Below are 16,587 nucleotides of genomic sequence, written 5' to 3' on the forward strand. Positions count from 1 at the left end.
ACTTACATGTAATAACGCTTGTGTTATATATTCAATGTAAAAACTTGTTAACCCATAGTTGATTGACTTTCATAGTTGCTTGCATGGAAAAATAAATCACCAATGAATGTAAAAAAAAAACAAAAAACAATGGAACAGAATTGAAGACTCAGACCTTAGGTCAAGTAATTACAGCTACTTGATCTTTGACAAAGGTGTCAATAATGTAGACTGGTGAAAAGACAGCATCTTCAACAAATGGTATTGGGCCAAGTGGATGACCATATGTAGAAAAATGAAACTAGACCCACTCATCTCTCCATACACAAAAATCTAGTCCAAATGGATTAAAGACCTTAATATAAGACCTGAAACTCTTCTACTCGAAGAAAAAATTAGGAGACATGCTCCACAATAGAGGAGTGGGGAAAGACTTACTAAACAAAATACCCATAGCCCAGGAAATTAAACAATCACTCAACCAATGGGATCTCCTAAAGCTAAAAAGCTTTTGCACGGACAAACATACCATAAGAAGAGCCAATATATTACCCACTGAACAGGAGAAAATCTTCACCAGCTATAACACTGGCAGAAGTCTACTATCTAGAATCTACAAAGAACTCAAAAAACTAAACAATAAATTTTTTAAAAAATCAAACAACCCACTGCAAAAGGGGGCAGAGAACTGAATAGGGAGTTTTCAGAGAAGAATTATAAGAAAATATTCAGCATCCCTAATCATTAGGTAAGTGCAAATTAAAACAACCATCCTTACTCTAGTAAGGATAGAAATCATTAAAAAATCTAACAACAGAGCCGGGCATGGTGGTGCACGCCTTTAATCCCAGCACTTGGGAGGCAGAGGAAGAGGATCATGTGAGTTTGAGGCCACCATGAGACTACATAGTGAATCCCAGGTCAGCATGGACTACAGTGAGACCCTACCTTGAAAAAAAAAAAAAAATCTAACAACAAATGTTGGTGAAGATGTGGGAAAAGAGGAGCCCTCATCCACTGTTGGTGGGAATGTAAACTTGTACAACCACTATGGAAATAAACTTGGAGATTCCTGAAAAGGATGAACATAGAGCTACCAACAGACCCAGTCATTCCCTTACTGAGCATTTATCCTAAATGCTCCATGCATTAATACAGAGACATTTGCTCAATCATGTTTATGCTCAACTCAGTATAGCTAAGAATTGGAATCAACCTGGATGTCCATCATCGGATGAATGGATAACGAAGTTGTGGTACATGTACACAATGGAATTCTACTCAGCAGCAAGAAAAAAATGATACAATGAAATTTGTAGAAAAATGAACAGACTTGGAACAGATAATACTTAGCAAACACACAATCACAGAAGACAAATGCTGTATGGTTTCACTTATCTGCAGTTCCTAACCTGGACCTGTTCCAGTTGCTATCATACCTGATAGGCAACTCAAGGCCCAGATAATAGGGAAGGAAAGGTTTAGGGAAGGGGAGGGGAGGGAAAGGAGATGGATAAAAAACAAACACAGGGCTGGAGAGATGGCTTAGCGGTTAAGCGCTTGCCTGTGAAGCCTAAGGACCCCGGTTTGAGGCTCAGTTCCCCAGGTCATGTTAGCCAGATGCACAAGGGGGCGCACGCGTCTGGAGTTCATTTGCAGTGGCTGGAAGCCCTGGTGCGCCCATTCTCTCTCTCTCCCTCTATCTGTCTTTCTCTCTGTGTCTGTCGCTCTCAAATAAAAAAATAAAAAATATTTAAAAAAAAAAACACAAAATTAAATCCAAAATGAGCTGATGCCATAGAAACCTGTATCCTTGGAGACAGCCTAAAAAATGTAACTTTCAAAAGGAGTAAGGGGTAGCACCTGAAAAGTAGGGATCTGATGAGGGTGAGATGAAGCCTAAATTAAAACTTTTTTTTTGTTTGTTTTTTTGAGGTAGGGTCTCACTCTAGTCCAGGCTGACCTAGAATTCACTATGTAGTCTCAGGGTGGCCTCAAACTCTTAGCAATCCTCCTACATCTATCTCCCAAGTGCTGGGATTAAAGGCATGCACCACCACACCCAGTTAAAAGAATTTTTTTTTTTTTCTGTCTCTGACCTGTAACTCCCAGTAACAGAGATTGGTTGCTACCCACACTGAGCTATTGATAGAAGAGAACTAGGAGGTCCCCAGATCAAGACAGCTTTTTGTCAAAGCACTTGATTACCTGCCTGAGGCAAAAGCTTTACATACCTTATGCTGCTAACACAGAGCAAGGAGAGACCTGGCTGGAAATCAGAAGAAAGCCAGTCCCCAGACAGCCTGTCTAGTGCTGGAAAGCACTACATGAGCTACTAGGGGGAAATGGCCAACAATGGTCTGAGCAACCAGAGGTCTAAGCTACTCAGAAGCAAACACCCTGACACATGTAAACACCAGTGCAATAGTGGCACACAGCCTCAGTGGGTAACAGATAGCTTTCTGATTGATTGGCTAAGAGATCTGCTCAATGAAAAGGAACCCGTATATGGAATTGGGAACCAAATTAGCATCCTATGGAGACAAAGATTATGTTCTTCAGTTTCAAGCTCCCACTGGTCTTCGGCTAAAAGACAGGTTATATACATCAAATTCTCCCAAATATAATAGTGCTTATGCTGACTTCATACTGTGTTAAGAGAATCTGTTCTTTTTCAGAAGGTAGCAAGACCGGAGTAGATAAATTACCCCTTGCATTTCAGCCAAGCCACAGCTGAATCCAGAGGAATAGGGAGACGAGCAAGAGTGCTGCTTCCATACTATTCCTGATAATCAATGCCAAGGTGCAGGAGATAGACCGTGAGGTCACTCAACACCTACTAAAATACAGATTCAGAGACTCCTAAGAGCTCATCCCTGAAGTAGACTTAAAACTCACCCACCATGGCTGAGGGGATTTTATGGAAGAGGGGACAGAAAGATTTTAAGAGTCACAGGTTGTGACATCATGCCCAGAGGCATTTACTCCCCCCAAAAATAACTGACTACTGCTCCCACAATGCATAAACTACAACCCCATGGGGAATACCCCCTGAAACCCAACAAAGGAGCATCCCCAACATAATGGGGACAAGAACAAGGGAAAAGAAAGTACCAACACATGATGTGTTCATATAAAACATCTTATTAATAATAACAACAACAATAAACACTAAAAAAAAACTAACTCATGAAGCCAGGTATGGTAGTGAATGCCTTTAATCTCTGTACTCTGGAGGCAGAGGTAGGAAGATCACCATGAATTCGAGGCCACCTTAAGACTACAAAGTGAATTCCAGGTCAGCCTAAGTGAAGAGTGAGACCCTACCTCAGCTCAGTGGTAAATTCTGCTTAGTATGCACAGGGCCCTGAATTACTTCTGTTGGTTGGAGAAGAGACTGAAAAGCCCACATGTGGGCTGGAGGGATGGCCTAGCGGTTAAGGTACTTGTCTGCCAAAGGACCCAGGTTCAATTCTCCAGGACCCATGTAAGCCAGATGCACAAGATATGCAATTGCAGTATGTCTGAAGCAACTGGAGGCCCTGGTGAGCCCATTCTCTCCCTCCCTCCTTCTCTCTCTCTCTTCTTCTATCAAATAAATTACTTAATTACATTAATCATTTTTTTTAAAAACCCACATGGTATTGAGTCAGAGCTTGGAGCAGCTGTCCACAGGAAAATCTTAAGACCCAGACATTCCAGGGTGGAACAAAGTCTATAATGCTCTAACTCCAGAGTCACAATAGCACTAGGTGCTTGGGAAGCATTATGGAAGACTAGACCTGTTTCCTCAGGAAGCAAACTAGGCCAGGAGTGGTGGTGCAAGCCTTTAATCCCATCACTTGGGAAGCAGAGGTAGGAGGATTGCCGTGAGTTCAAGGCCACCTTGAGACTACATAGTGTATTCCAGGTCAGCCTGGGCTACAGCAAAATCCTACTTCAAAAATAAATAAATAAATAAAAAAGCCGGGCGTGGTGGCGCACACCTTTAATCCCAGCACTTGGGAGGCAGAGGTAGGAGGATTGCCATGAGTTCGAGGCCACCCTGAGACTCCATAGTGAATTCCAGGTCAACCTGGGCTGGAGTAAGACCCTACCTTGAAAAATGGAAAAAAAAAAAAAAAAAAAAGAAGCAAACTAGTGGGGAAGAAATAAGGCCAGCACACAAGAGCTTCCCCCTTCCTTTTGCCACCTAAAGTAGCATGTACACCAAGCCTAACCTGCCTACATACAGGTAGAGGGAGGGATTCCTATAGCAGTTGGAAATGGCAGTCCATTAAGGTAACTGTTCATGAAACACAATAAGCTATTTAACTACAGAAGCAACCATTGAGGAATCACCAAAGGATCAAGACAGATTCTACTGAGGGGCTCCACCAACAAAGGATACGTGGTGTGCCTTCAGTTCGGCAAACCAGGTAGAGACAGGCAGCGATCACATGGGCCATTTTCCGACCTCGGGTCAGGTGCTTGCTCACAGCCATCTTGAAAAAGTTGAAGGCAGTGTCCAGGCAATGCTGGTTCAGCTGCAGCTGGCTCCCCAGGTGGTGGATGTGGCGCCGCCCTACAAAACAATGCAGAATGACTTAAGGATATACCACTGCTTAATTATGTCTTTCCATTTAAAAATGTCAAGGGACCACCTAAGCAAATTAAGATCACAAATGTAGATTTGAGGATTGGGGAAATGGCTCAGTGGATAAAGCACTTATGGCTTAAGATGGAGTACATGAGTTTGATCCCAGACACCCCATAAAAAAGCTGCAAGGAAAGTCACACATGGTGGTGTACTTTAATCCCAGCACTCAGGAGGCTGAGGTAGGAGGACTGCTGTGAGTTGGAGACCACCCTGAGACTACATAGTGAATTCCAGGTCAGTCTGGGCAAGGAGACAAGGAGACCCTGCCTTGAAGAAAAAAAAAAAAAAACAGGTGTGGTGGCATATGCCTTTAATTAGCAGTTAGAAGGCAGAGGCAAGATGACTGCAATAAGTTCGAGGCCAGCCTGAGACTACATAGTGAATTCCAAGTCAGCCCGGGCTAGAGCAAGACCCTACCTCAAAATAAAATAAAAAAATAAAATAAAGTAAGTGCTAGAAAGGTAGTTTACCAGTTAAGGCGCTTGCCTGCAAAGCCTAAGAATTCAAGTTTGATTCTCCAGAACCCATGTAAGCCAGATACACATGGTGGTGCAAGTATCTGGAATTCATTTGCAGTGATTAGAGGTCCTAGCACGCCCATTCTCTCTCTTTCTCTCATAAATAACTTAATAAAATCTTTAAAAAACAGAGGGATACTCAACAGTGGACACTGCAAGCCTTATAATTGGTCAGCCAGGCCAAATGAGCCAACGGCACGTCTGTCATGGTGGAAACCAACTGCCCTCCAATTGGACTGGAGGCCCGCCCCATGGGAGGGAATACATCCCTGATACTGAAAACTTAAATCAGGGGTAGTCATGAGCCCTAGGGGTATAAACAACTGCTGATGTCTGGATAAATGTACATACTATGCTTATCAAACTGCCCAGTAAGCACTTCTCTTAATATTTATACCCTTATATTAATGCTACTCTCACTTTGGGTAGAGAATCTTCTCTTTTCAGATGGCAGTGACCTTGGGACGACTCAGAAGGTATCATAGTGCTGGAAAGAAGTGACTGGAGTACTGAGTAACATCTCGATCACACCTTCCAAGGGTCAGGGTCTAATGCGGAAGAGGTGGCGGAAAGAATGTAAGAGCCAAAGGAAGGGTAGGACTCATTACAACGTGCTCCCTCCAGACATAAAATGGCCTGGATATCCATGACCTCACAGTGCCTGACACTACCTACACAAGACCATCATAAGAGGAGGGAAAGATCATGACATCAAAATAAAAGAGAGACTGATTGAGATGGGGAGGGGATATGATGGAGAATGGAATTTCAAAGGGGAAAGTGGGGGGGAGGGAGGCTATTACCATGGGATATTTTTTATAATCATGGAACATGTTAATAAAAATTGAGAAAAATAGCCGGGCGTGGTGGCGCACGCCTTTAATCCCAGCACTTGGGAGGCAGAGGTAGGAGGATCGCCATGAGTTCGAGGCCACCCTGAGACTCTATAGTGAATTCCAGGTCAGCCTGGGCTAGAGTGAGACCCTACCTTGAAAAACAAAAACAAAAAAAAAAAAAAAAAAAAAAATTGAGAAAAATAAATAAATAATGAACCAGTAATTTTTTTAAAAAAAGAGGCAGGCTGGAGGGACGGCTTAGCCATTAAGGTATTTGCCTGCAAAGTCAAAGGACCCAGGTTCGATTCCCCAGGACCCACATTAGCCAGATGCACAAGGGGCGCAAGTATCTGGAGTTCTTTTTGCAGTGGCTGAAGGCCCTGGCATGCCCATTCTCTCTCTGTATCTCTCTCTCTCTCTTTCTCTATCAAATACATAATAAAAACTATATATTAAAAAAAAGAGGGAGAGGATACTTAATAGGTTGATATTGTATATATGTAAGTACAATGATTGTAATGGGGAGGTAATATGATGGAGAATGGAATTTCAAAGGGGAAAGTGTGGGGGTGGGGAGGGAGGGAATTACCATGGGGTATTTTTTTATAATCATGGAAAATGTTAATAAAAATTTAAAAATTAAAAAAAAAAAAGAGGCCAGTTGTGGTGGCATACACCCTTATTTCCAGCACTCAGGAAGCAGAGGTAAGAGGATCACCTTGAGTTCAAGGCCACCCTGAAACTACATAGTGAATAGTGAAATGCAGGTCAGCCTGGACTAGAGTGAGACCCTGCTTCAAAAGAAACAAAATAAATAAATAAATGAACTAGAAGTGTGCTGGAGAGATGCATCAATGGTTAAAGGCACTATGGCACCTAGGTTCAGTTCCATAGTACCCATATAAAACCAGATGCACAAAGAGGCACATGCATCTCGAGTTCCTCTGAAGCAATAGGAGACCTAGCACACAAATTCCTCCCTCCTTCTCTCTCTCAAATAAAAAAAAATTGTTTGTTTTTTCAAGGCAGGGTCTCACACCAGCCCAGGCGGACCTGGGACTTACTATGTTGTCTCACACTGTCTCAAACTCACAGTAATTCTCCTCCCTCTGCCTCCCAAGTGCTGTGATTAAAGACGTGCACCATCATGCCCGGCTTTTCCTCCCTTTCTTTGAGGCAGGGTTTCTCTCTAGACCTGGCTGACCTAGAGCCCACTCTATAACACGGGCTGGCCTCAAACCCACGAGTGCTAGGGTTAGGAGTATGAGCTACCACACCCAGCTAGAAGCATGTACTACCACACCTCGCTTCAAATAAATAAATATTTTTTAAGAAAGGTGGAAGGGGCCGGGCATGATGGTGCACGCCTTTAATACCAGCACCTATGAGGCAGTGGGAGGAGGACTGCCTTGAGTTCCAGGCCACCCTGAGACTACATAGTGAATTCCAGGTCAGCCAGGGATAGAGTAAGACCCTACCTTAGAAAAACAAAACAAAAAGGCTGAAAGGATGGCTTAAGCAGTTTGTACTTGTCTGTGAAGCCAAAAAGACCCAAGTTCTACTGCACTGGATCCACATAACCCATATGTACATAGTAGCACATGTTGTCTGCAGTTCATCTACAATGGCTAAAGGTACCCATTCTCTCACCCTCTCTCTCTTAAATAAGTAAATAGCTGGTTGTGGTGGCACACGCTTTTAATCCCAGAACTCAGAAGGCAAAGACAGGAGGATCACCATGCATTCAAGGCCACCCTGAAACTACACAGTGAATTCTAGGTTAGCCTGGGGCTAGAGTGAGACCCTACCTTTAAAAAAAAAAAAAAAAAAAGAACACTCTAAGGCTGGAGAGAAGGCTTAGTGGTTAAGGCGCATGCCTGCAAACTCTAAGAACCCAGGTTTGATTCTCCAGGTCCCACGTAAGCCAGATGCACATGGTGGCACATGCGTCTGGAGTTCATTTGCAGTGGCTGAAGGCCCTGACATGCCCATTCACTCTCTCTCTCTCTCCCTCTCTGTCTCTATAATCTTAAAAAAAAAACCTCCAAAATATAAATAAATAATAAAATAAAATGTAGCCTATTATTAAAAAAAAAAATTAAAGGACTGGAGAGAGACAGCTTAGAGGTTAAGGCATTTGTCTTCAAAGTCTAAGGATCACAGGTGACACATGCACACAAGGTCACACACAAGATAACACACACATCTAGTGTTCGATTATAGCCAGTGGCTGGAGACCCTGTTGCATCAATATCAATTCTCTTCTACCCTCTCTCCCTTGCTAATAAAATAAAATAAAATAAAGACTGGCCATAGCTGGGCGTGGAGGTATATACCTTCAATCCCAGCACTAGGGAGGCAGAGGTAGGAGGATCACTGTGAATTCAAGGTCACCCTGAGCTACAGTAAGGCCCTACCTGGGAGGGGGGAGGCGGGGGGGCGGGGAGGAAGACTAGCCAGATGTTCTCCAGCTTATAAAACATCTTAGCCACATCAAAGTGCTACGAACTCACTGGTTCTATACTCATCTCCAGGAGACCAGATAGCTGTGGGATAACATGGTCCAGGGACCTCCTGTGAGTGGCCTGATTGAATGTGTAGGATGCCCAGAAGTATCCTGACGAGGGGCACTCAGGAGCAATTCCTTTCAGAATGCAACAACCGCCGAGCAGTGAGATGGAAGACCACAAGGTAAGTCTGGGGCAGGGTGGGTCAGGCACTTCAGGACTAATCTACTTTCACCCTCACCCCAGCATCATAACCCCATCTCCTGGCCCTACAACATAGCGCTCAACACTGAAGTGAACAATACCATTCTGTAGCGTCTGTGCTCTGGACTCCTTCCCCAGGTTCACATGGAAGCCACCGCCCAAGTTTGGGGTCTTGCCAGCACCTGAAACACAGAAGAGACAGGTCAGCCAGAAGGTAGTAGAGAAGTCTTGCAGTCCTCTCAGTGCATGCCACAAAAGCAGGACCCACCACTTGTGCAGGGAAGAGTACTCCTTTAATCCCATCACTCAGAAGGCAGAGGTAGGAGGATTGCCATGAGTTCGAGGCCACTTTGGGACTACACAGTAAATAGTAGGCAAGCTCCAGCACTAAATCAGACCGTATGTATGTATATATGTATGTATGTAATTTTATTTTTATTTGAGAGAGGAAAAGAGACAGAGAATGGGTGCCAGCCACTGCAAATTAACTGCAGATGCATATGCCACCTTGTACATCTGGCTTACGTGGGTCCTAGGAATCAAACTGAGGTCCTTTGGCTTCATAGGAAAGCACCTTAACCACTAAGCCATTTCTCCAGCCCTAAATCAGAACTTTTTAATTAAATTAAATTATTTGAGAGAGAGAAAGAGAGAGAGAATATGGGCATGCCAGGGCCTCTAGCCATTGCAAATGAACTTCAGATTCATGCACCACCTTGTGCATCTGGCTTTATATAGGTACTAGAGAACCAAACAGGCAAGCACCTTAACAGCTAAGCTATCTCTTCAGGCCTCTTTTTATTTTCTATTATTATTGACAACTTCCATAATTACAGACAATAAACCATGATAATTCCCTCCCCTCCCCACTTTCCCCTTCACAACTCCACTCCATTATATCCTCTCTCTCTCTTCATCAGTCTTTTATTTTGTTGTCATCATCTTTTCCTAGTATACTGGTCTTGTGTAGGTAGTGCCAGGCACCGCAAGGTTATTGATATCCAGGCCATTTTGTCTGGAAGAGTGCATTGTAAGAAGTCAGCCGTCCTTTGGCTCTTACATTCTACCCGCCACCTCTTCCGCAATGGACCCTGAGCCTTGCAAGGTGTAGAGATGTTTCAGTGCTGAATACTCCTCTCTATATATAAACTTCTCAGCACTATGGTACCTTTGAGTCATCCCAGAGGCCACTGCCATCTGAAAAGAGAAGCTTCTCTAACCAAAAGTGAGAGTAGTATTAATAAATGGGTATGAACATAAAGAAAAGTTCTTACCGGGCAGTTTGGTAAGCATAGTATATACATTTAGCCTCATACCAGCAGGCGTTACACCCCTAGGGTTCATGACTTCCTGTCAGAGGTTTTCAGTTTCAGGCATGTATTCCCTCCCATGGAGCAGGCCTCCAGTCAGATTAGCAGTTGTTTTCCCCCATGACACGCCACTATTGCACCCAATGGTTCACTTGGCCCTGCTGGCCCAACTTAAGGATTGCAGTGTCCACTGGTGTTTATTTCCACTGATGACCTCTCTCTACCATGGAGCTGCATACAGTGTAGCTTTTTCCAGTTTTCTGGAAGTGGGTCTACACAGAGAAAGTTTTAAGCTGAGCTCCAGCAAGATTTCTCAGTGATCTTGCAGCTCAAGCATGTGGAGTCTTCAAGCAAAAGGGTCTTACCATATATTCCTAGTGGAAAACCAAGAGCTTTGGCAATGGACTGTAATGTTTTGGGGACATCAGGGACCTTCCTGGCCAACAACTCACTGGAAGGTATCCCATTCCTGGCACTGAAAATTTTCTAGTAACAATATATGTCCTTTGGACACAGCATTGTCCAAAAAAGTAGGATTCCATATGACTTATTCATACTCTGTTAAGATTTTTTGCCTGTTTTTGTTTTTCGAGGTAGGGCGTCACTCTAGCCCAGGCTGACCTGGGATTTACTATGTAGTCTCAGGCTGGCCTCGAACTCATGGCCATCTTCCCAATTCTTCCTCCCAAGTACTGGCGTGTACCACCATGAAATTTCAGACATAGGATCTTGCTGTATATCCCAACCTGGCTTCAAACTCATAATCTTGTGTCCAATCAGGACATAGTTTGGAAAGACTTTTCCCTTGTTGGAGAATGAGTGTAATCAAGGATGGGTAGACTTTCTGGGCACTGAGGCCCCTTGGCTCACTTCTTAGGTATGGTCCAGCATGTAAGGTGAAGTTGTTTATAACAAAGAGTAGCCAGCCTGTGACATACTTCTGCTGTCTCAGGTGCAGCCAGCCCTGTGTACCTTTTGCTCCCCAATGGGCTCTTTTCTGGCTGGCCTGCATATAATTGCATATCACTCCCCAACTGTCCATGTGCCTAGTCTGTGTATATCATAGAATTTATTTATTTATTTCATTATTATTATTATTACTTTGGTTTTTCAAGGTAGGGTCTCACTCTAGCCCAGGCTAACCTGGAATTCACTATGTAGTCTCAGGGTGGCCTTGAACTCACGGTGATCCTCCCACCTATGCCTCCCAAGTGCTGGAATTACAGGAATGCACTGCCACACCTGGCTTTTTTTGAATTTTTGAGGTAGCATCTCACTGTAGTTCAGCCTTACCTGGAATTTACTAAGTATTTTCAGGCTGGCCTTAAACTCACAGTGATCCTCCTACGCCTGCCTCTCAAGTGCCTCTAAAGTGTGCCACCATATCTAGCTTTTTGTTTTATTTTGTTTTGTTTTCTAGCCCAGGCTGACTTCAATCAAACTCAAAGCATTTGTCCTATTTCTGCCTCCCAACTGCTGGGATCAATGCCTCTGCAAACAAACTCCAGAACCATGTGCCACCTTATACCTCTGGCTTCCATGGGTTCTTAGGAGCTGAACCTAGGGCCTTTGCTAGTAAGTGCCTTAACCTCTAAGCCATATCTCTCTAGCCTTGTTTTTTTTTGTTTGTTTTGTTTTGAGGTAAGTCCTCAAACCCATGCCAATCCTCCTACCTCAGCCTCCCAGGTGATATGATTAAATAAAGGCTCTGTACCAGATAGCTTCAGGTCACTGAGATGAACTTTCAAACCAGGCACAGTTTATAAGAAGGAAATTTATTTGAAGTTTACAGATTCTGGGGAAGTTCCATAATGGCAGAAAAAGCTGGCCCACTTTCACAGGCACAAACAGAGAGAGAAACCAACACCTCCACCAGCACAAGCAAGCGCGCTTCAAACCCACCCTATACCCTAGGGCTGGATCATAGGAACCACCCACATTGACACCACCTCCAGCCAGGTAGCTGTAGATTTAAATTACAAACTGTAATAAAATCCTGAATATAGCCACACGTGGTTCTGCACGCCTTTAATCCCAGCACTTGGGAGGCAGAGGTAGAGGTAGGAGGATCACCATGAGTTAGAGGCCACCCTGAGACTAGATAGTAAATTCCAGATCAGCCTGAACAAGAGCAAGACCCTACCTCGAAAAAAAAATCTTGAATATATTGGGTGCCATGCATTCAGACAAGTGTACCACCACACCCTGCTCAGCATTGTTGTTTTTGATTTTGATTTATTTGAAAGAAGGACAGAGAGAGAATGGGTGCGCCAGGGCTTCCAGATGCTACACAGAAACTCCAGACCCATGGGCCATCTTGTGTATCTGACTTATATAGGTCCTGGGAATTAAACCTAGGTACTTTTGCTTTGCAAGCAAGCACCTTAACCACTAAGTCATTTCTCCAGACCTCAGACCTGTTTTGAGGTGGGGGGGGTACAGGCAGATAGAGAGCAAATGGCTGTACCATCCACCCCAAGTGAACCCAGATGCATGTGCCACCTTGTGCATCTGGCTTATGTGGGTACTGGGGAATTGAGCCTAGGTCCACAGGCTTCTCAGGTAAGCACCTTATCCAGGAATCAATCTCTGCAGACCCTCACATTGTATTTTTTTTTTTTTTTGAAAGAGAGAGAAAATGGTCATGACAGGCCTCTAGCCACCACAAACGAACTCCAGACACATGCACCCCCTTGTGCATCTGACTTAGGTGGGACCTAGAGAATAGAACCTGAGTCCTCATGCTGTGCAGGCAAGTGCCTGAACCACTAAGCCATCTCTCCATCCCATCCTTGTATTTTATGATACAGAAATTTCATGTAGGAAATACCAAATGTTATCTGAGCATGGTGGCGAACCCCCATATTCCCCCCACTACCTGGAAGGCTGAGGCAGGATGGCTGTGAGTTCCAGGCCATCCTATACTGTATAGCAAAACCCTTTTTAAAAGCAGAGCTGGGGAGATGGCTTACTGGTTCAGGCACTTGCCTGTAAAGCCAAAGGACCTAGGTTCAATTCCCCAGGACCCACATAAACCAGACGTCCAAGGTGGCACATAAATCTGGAGTTGGTTTGTAGTGCCTGAAGCCCTGGTGAGCCCATTTTCTGTCTCTGTCTGTCTGTCTGTCTCTCTCTCTCAAATAAGTAAATAGTTTTTAAAAAATTTTTGCATTTATTTTATTTTTTTTGAAAGAATGGGCGCTCCAGGGCCTCCAACCACAGCAACAAACTCCAGATGCATGTGTCCTCTTGTGCAATTAGCTAATGTAGGTCCTGGGGAATTAAACCTGGTTCCTTTGACTTTGCAGGCAAATGACTTAACCATTAAGCCATCCCTCCAGCCCCTGTAACCATGAATTTAAAAGTTAATTGAATCGTTGGTCCATATCTAAAATTTCCTGATTATCACAAAATGTGTTCTTATAGGTATGCACATGATTTCTCTTTCTCATAGGTAAAATATATGTACAAGTTTTCAGCCTCATACCATTATTTTTCCTTTCATGTTTCTTTTAGTCTGCTACTTGTACAAGCTTTAAAAAACTTCAGTCGTCATTTTTAGTATTTTTTGAGCCAAGTCCAACAGATTGGCCTTTTTTTTTTTTTTTTTTTTTTTTGGTTTTTCGAGGTAGGGTCTCACTCTAGCCCAGGCTGACCTGGAATTCACTATGGAGTCTCAGGGTGGCCTCGAACTCACAGTGATCCTCCTACCTCTGCCTCCCTAGGGCTGGGATTAAAGGCGTGCGGCACCACGCCCGGCTCACACTGGCCTTTTTCTAAATGAGAAAGCAAGAGTGTGACAGAGAGAATAATAAAGAAGAGAGAGAGAGAGAAGTGGCATGCCAGGGCCTCTAGACACTGCAATCAAACTCTAGATGTATGTGCCCCCTTGTGCATATGTGGGACCTTGTACGCTAGTGTACCCTTGTGCATCTGGCTTAAGTGGTATCTGGAGAGTCTAACATGGGTTACTAGGCTTTGCAGACCAGTGCCTTTACCACTAAGCCATCTCTTCAGGCTTTTTTTGTTGTTTAATAATAAGAATTCTTTATATGTGAATTCTAGAGCCTTACTACATATATACATTGCAAATATTTTCTCCCATCTGTAGGTTTTCTTTTCACTTTCTTTTTTAAAAAATTTGTGGTTATTTTTTAAAAATAAAAATATCTTTTTAAAACATAGAAAAGCAAGCCGGGTGTGATGGCGCACAACTTTAATCCCAGCAGAGGCAGAGGTAGGAGGATCAACGTGAGTTCTGGTCCACTCTTTGACTACATAGTGAATTCCAGGTCAGCCTGAGCTAGAGTGAGACCTTACCTCAAAAAAAAAAAGAGAGAAGCAGTTTTTGTTAGTTTGTTTATTTCTTTGTTTCTTTCTTTATTTATTTAAAAAAGAGGAAGATAGAAAAAGGCCACAGATAACACCAAACACAGTTGTAGTGGGTGACTTCAAAACCCCACTCTCATTAATTGACAGGTCATCCCAGCAAAAAATAAACAGAGTGGCATTTGAACTAAAAGAAGGAATGTACATAACAGATATATACAGGACATTTCATCCAAAGGCTGCAGAATATACATTCTTTTCAGCAGCACATGGAACATTCTCTAAAATAGATCATATATTAGGACACAAAGCACATCTTAACAAATTCAGGAAAATTGAAATAATTCCTTGCATTCTATCTGACCTCAATGGAATTAAACTACAAATCAATAGCAGGAAAGGCTATAGAGAAGACACAAAATCATGGAAACTAAACAATACACTACCAAATGATGAATGGGTCAATGAAGAAATAAGAAGGAAATCAAAAATTTATAGAGTCAAATGATAATGAGAACACAACATACCAAAATCTCTGGGACACAATGAAGGCAGTTCTAAGAGGTAAATTTATAGCCTTAAGTGCCTATATTAAGAAATTAGAAAGGTCAAAAGTAAATGACCTAATGCTTCACCTTAAAGCCTTGGAAAAAGAAGAACAAGGCAAACCCAAAATCAGCAGGTGGAAAGAAATAATAAAGATTAGGGCAGAAATTAATGAAATAGAAAAAAATCCAAGAAATTAATGAAACAAAGAGTTGGTGCTTTGAAAGGATAAACAAGATTAATAAGCCCTTAGCAAATCTGACCAAAAGAAAGAGAGGAGACAGAAATTAATAAAATTAGAGGGCTGGAGAGATGGCTTAGCGGTTAAGCGCTTGCCTGTGAAGCCTAAGGATCCCGGTTCAAGGCTCGATTCTCTAGGACCCACATTAGCCAGATGCACAAGGGGGCGCATGCGTCTGGAGTTCGTTTGCAGTGACTAGAGGAGGCCTTGGCACGCCTATGTCTCTCTCTATCTGCCTCTTTCTCTCTGTTGCTTTCAAATAAATAAAAATAAACAAAAACTTTAAAAAAAATAAAATTAGAGATGAAATCGGTAACATCACAACACACGCCAGAGAAATTCAAAAAAATATAGGGACATACTATAAAAGAATATACTCCACAAAGTATGAAAATCTGAAAGAAATGGATGAGTTCCTTGATTTATATGACCTACCTAAATTAAATCAAGATGAGATTAATCACTTAAATAGACCTATAACAACCATGGAGATCTAAACAGTTATCAATAATCTCCCAGCTAAAAAGAACCCAGGCCCAGATGGATACATTGCTGAAGTTTACCAGACCTTCAAGGAAGTGCTAACACCATTGCTTCTTAAGCTTTTCCGGGTAATACAAAAAAACGAATTCTACCAAATTCCTTCTACGAAGCCAGCATCACCCTGATACCAAAACCAGAAAAAGATAGAACAAAAAAAGAAAATTACAGACCAATCTCCCTCATAAACATAGATGCAAAATTTCTCAACAAAACATTGGCAAACAGAATACAAGAGTATATCCAAAAGATCATTCACCCTGACCAAGTAGGCTTTATCCCAGAGATGCAGGGATGGTTCAATATACGCAAATCTATAAATGTAATACATCATATAAATGGACTGAAGGACAAAAATCACATGTTCATCTCATTAGATGCAGAGAAAGCGTTTGACAAAATCCAAATCCCTTCATGATAAAAGTCCTACAGAGACTGGGAATAGAAGGAACATATCTCAATATAATAAAGGCTATTTATGACAAGCCTACAGCCAACATATTACTAAATGGGGAAAAACTGGAAGCTTTTCCACTAAAATAAGGAACAAGACAAGGGTGTCCACTGTCCCCACTTTTATTTAATATAGTTCTAGAAGTCTCAGCCATAGCAATAAGGCAAGAGACACACTTAAAAGGGATATAAATTGGAAAGGAAAAGATCAAGTTATCATTATTTGCAGATGACATGATTCTATACATAAAGGACCCTAAAGACCCTACTAGCAAACTGTTAGAGCTGATAAAAACCTACAGCCATGTAGCAGAATACAAAATAAATACACAAAAATCAGTAGCCTTCATATATGCTAACAACCACACAGAGGATGAAATCAGAGAATCACTCCCATTCACAATTGCATCAAAAACATTAAAGTACCTTGGAATAAAACTAACCAAGGAAATAAAGAATCTCTACAATGAGAACTTTAAAACTCT

General features: G+C 42.5%; 1 protein-coding gene across 2 annotated transcripts in view; it reads right to left on the reverse strand.

Moving 5' to 3' along the window:
* Brf1 (BRF1 RNA polymerase III transcription initiation factor subunit) overlaps positions 1-16,587 on the reverse strand; it is a 79,636-nt gene that overhangs the window by 40,056 nt on the left and 22,993 nt on the right. The window contains exons 2-3 of one of the 2 annotated variants that reach the window (XM_004665654.2): positions 8,785-8,865; positions 4,370-4,543 (exon numbers count right to left, since the gene is read on the reverse strand). In XM_004665654.2, the coding sequence (XP_004665711.1) occupies positions 4,370-4,543; positions 8,785-8,865 (255 nt within the window). Of the gene's footprint in view, positions 1-4,369; positions 4,544-8,720; positions 8,866-16,587 lie in introns of both variants that reach the window. The other variant, XM_004665655.2, reaches the window with a different exon arrangement.

The sequence above is a fragment of the Jaculus jaculus genome, chromosome 7, assembly GCF_020740685.1.
Source record: "Jaculus jaculus isolate mJacJac1 chromosome 7, mJacJac1.mat.Y.cur, whole genome shotgun sequence".
NCBI lineage: Eukaryota > Metazoa > Chordata > Mammalia > Rodentia > Dipodidae > Jaculus > Jaculus jaculus.